Below are 3,036 nucleotides of genomic sequence, written 5' to 3' on the forward strand. Positions count from 1 at the left end.
CGCGCTGAATAGTTTTGTACGATAATGTGCGGTTCGGGCTGCCATGGGCCCCCTGGGAGCCTCGGGCCCCGGGCGGCCGCCCGAATCGCCCATATGATAATCCGCCACTGGCCATTCGTCGGAATGGCATCAACTCCTCCTCCTCACATGCACTCTGCGCTGTGAGGAGGAGGAGATAGAGCGCAAGCGCCGGAAAACCCGGCCATCACTCGGGATACATCCCGGTGATGGCTGTGTATTACCCGGCCCCATAGACTTCTATGGGAGCCGGGCGGCCGGGTACCCGGCCGAAAATAGAGAATGTCCTATTTTTTGACGGACGGTTTTCCCGGCCGTCAAAAAATCGGTCGTGTGAATAGCCCCATTAGGGGTCTATTATTCCTAATGCAGCCGGGTGCCGGCCGATTTATGAACGGCCGGAACCCGGCCGGGAAACCCTGCCGTGTGAATGAGGCCTAAGTTGTCACAATATTGATGCTGCATTATCTGAGTGTTGACTGGTTTAGAGCTGTATCCATATCCTTATCTGTATTTTAAATGTATTTAATAAAATGTATATTTTAAATTCATAATATTCTATATACTGTAGTATATTCTTGGTTTAGTCTCTTGTCAATTATTGATCGATGCACCAAGTATATCTTGGTCATTACCTAGGATCCAATATAGTGCATGCAATATAGCTGGCAATTATGCTTTACAGTTTACTGGTTATCTTTTCTTAGCACTACGTTTTATTGTATCCTGTTCGTTGGTATTCTATCGGTTTATATATACTGTAGTAATCAGACTCAGCAGAAGTACTTATTCATTATTAATCCTTTCCTTTTCTCTTGAAGGTGCAGAGTCCCTTTGAAGTAGTCTTCGAATATAAACGTGGTGAACATGTCTTCACAAGCAAACATCAGTGGAGAGGACCCATGCATGGTGGATTCAGAATTCAGATACTCCCTTTTTACAATATCTTATAGTTTTATTTTTATCATTGGATTCGTTGCTAACAGCTATGTGCTGTGGGTGTTTGCTAAAGTTTACCCAGCTAAGAGGCTGAGTGAAATTAAAATATTTATGATAAACCTAACAGTCGCTGACCTCCTATTTTTGGTGACGCTGCCTCTCTGGATTGCGTATTACAACTATAGGGGGAACTGGATCATGCCGGAATTTCTCTGCAATGTGGCAGGCTGTTTCTTTTTTATTAACACCTACTGCTCTGTTGCCTTTCTTGGAGTTATCAGTTATAACAGATATCAGGCTGTAACGAGACCTGTAGAGACTGCCCAGTCCACTGCCAGGTTTAAAGCAATATGTATCTCAACATGTGTTTGGATACTTGTATTTTTTAGCTCTTTGTACTTTCTTATTTTTCCTGGAACCAACCATGTGCAGACCAATGAAGGCCACAACTACACCCGATGCTTTGAAGGATACAGTACTGAAAACAGAGATCCTGTGGCTGCCATTCACTTTATTTTGATTGCTGCCTTCTTCCTTGTATTCCTCCTTATTTTAGTATGCAATGTGGTGATATTTAGGACTTTAGTTATCCAGTCAGTGCAAGTCAGACAGAGTGCAGAAATGAAGCGCCGTGCTTTGCACATGGTTGCCACTGTTCTAGGTGTTTTTGTGATATGCTTTGTTCCACATCACATTGTACATGGGCCCTGGACCCTGACAGTCTTAAGATTGTGGCATGAGAAAGACTGTGGCTTTCGACAAACCTTGAATGATGCCCATCAAGTCACTCTGTGCATCATGAGCACCAACTGTATGCTTGACCCTATCATCTACTGCTTCCTCACCAAGAAATTCAGGAAGCACCTATCTGAACGCATGCAGAGCATGAGAAGAACTCGTAAGTTTTCCAGAAATACCACCGAAACAAACATAGATGGTACCCTCCCTCTCAAAGACCAAGCAGACTAGTACATGTGAACTCTAGATTAACTATTATTTAGTGAAGGTTTTAAAGGGAACTTAGGTACGTCTGGTATAGACATTTGACTAAACCAAAAACTGTAGTAGTGTTCAAAGGTTTTTAGGAGTTAAAGAAGTGAGAAAATTTATAAGGAATGATGTTATTAAACTTTAACCAGGATGAAAGCAAAATGTATAAAAGAATATTGTGCTTGCTAAGTCTTTTTGATTATTGAATGGACAATATATAGGTCAGACATTTACAACATTCACTTGTTCACACAGAGTATTTTGCAGGCAGAATTTCTGCCTCAAAATTCCGTTTGGAAGTTTGAGGCAGATTTTCCTCTGCCTGCACGCCGATTTTCGCAGCGTTTTTCGCCATTGGGCGCAGCGGGCATAAAACGCCGCGAAATACGCTTTCTCTGCCTCCCATTGAAGTCAATGGGAGGTCAGAGGTGGAAACGCCCGAAGATAGGGCATGTCGCTTCTTTCTCCAGCGAGCCGGTTTTACCGCTCGCGGGAGAAAACCGCCCCCGCCTCCCATTGAAATCGACGGGAGGCATATTCGGGCCGTTTTTGACAAGCTTTTTGGCGCGGTTTCCACATCAAAAAAACTCGTCAAAATACTCTGTGTGAACATAGCCTTAGGCTGGGTTCACACTGAGTTTTTTGCAGGAGGAAAATCTGCCTCAAATTTCAAACAGTTTGGAATTTTGAGGCAGATTTTCCTCTGCCTGCACGCCGATTTTCGCTGCGTTTCTCGCCCGAGGTCATTGAGCCTCCCATTGATGTCAATAGGAAGTCAGAGGCGTAAACACCCGAAGATAGGGCATGTCCCTTCGCTTTCCCGCGAGCCGGTTTTTCCGCTCGCGGGGAAAAAATGCCTCCGTCTCATATTAAAATCAATGGGAGGCATTTTTGTCCGTTTTTTGGTGCGTTTCGTGGCGCGGTTTTGTGTGGACTCCCCCTAATGCTTATTCTAATTTGGATGTTGACTAAACATTTTTTTTTCATTAAACCGGTGAATGTACATATTTTGAGTGCTGTGATGGATATTTCTCCATACACCATATTTTTCTGTGTCTTCAGGAGGAGATAAGCCCCCAGTGGTTGAAG

General features: G+C 43.8%; 1 protein-coding gene across 1 annotated transcript; it reads left to right on the forward strand.

The window, feature by feature from the left end:
• The first annotated feature begins 845 nt into the window (after nucleotides 1-845).
• On the forward strand, nucleotides 846-2,312 carry PTAFR (platelet activating factor receptor). Its single transcript, XM_075850545.1, has one exon. It carries the CDS (start codon nucleotides 886-888, stop codon nucleotides 1,924-1,926), a length of 1,041 nt encoding a protein of 346 aa, XP_075706660.1. The 5' UTR covers nucleotides 846-885; the 3' UTR covers nucleotides 1,927-2,312.
• Nucleotides 2,313-3,036: the final 724 nt, after the last annotated feature.

The sequence above is a fragment of the Rhinoderma darwinii genome, chromosome 2 (assembly GCF_050947455.1).
Source record: "Rhinoderma darwinii isolate aRhiDar2 chromosome 2, aRhiDar2.hap1, whole genome shotgun sequence".
NCBI lineage: Eukaryota > Metazoa > Chordata > Amphibia > Anura > Rhinodermatidae > Rhinoderma > Rhinoderma darwinii.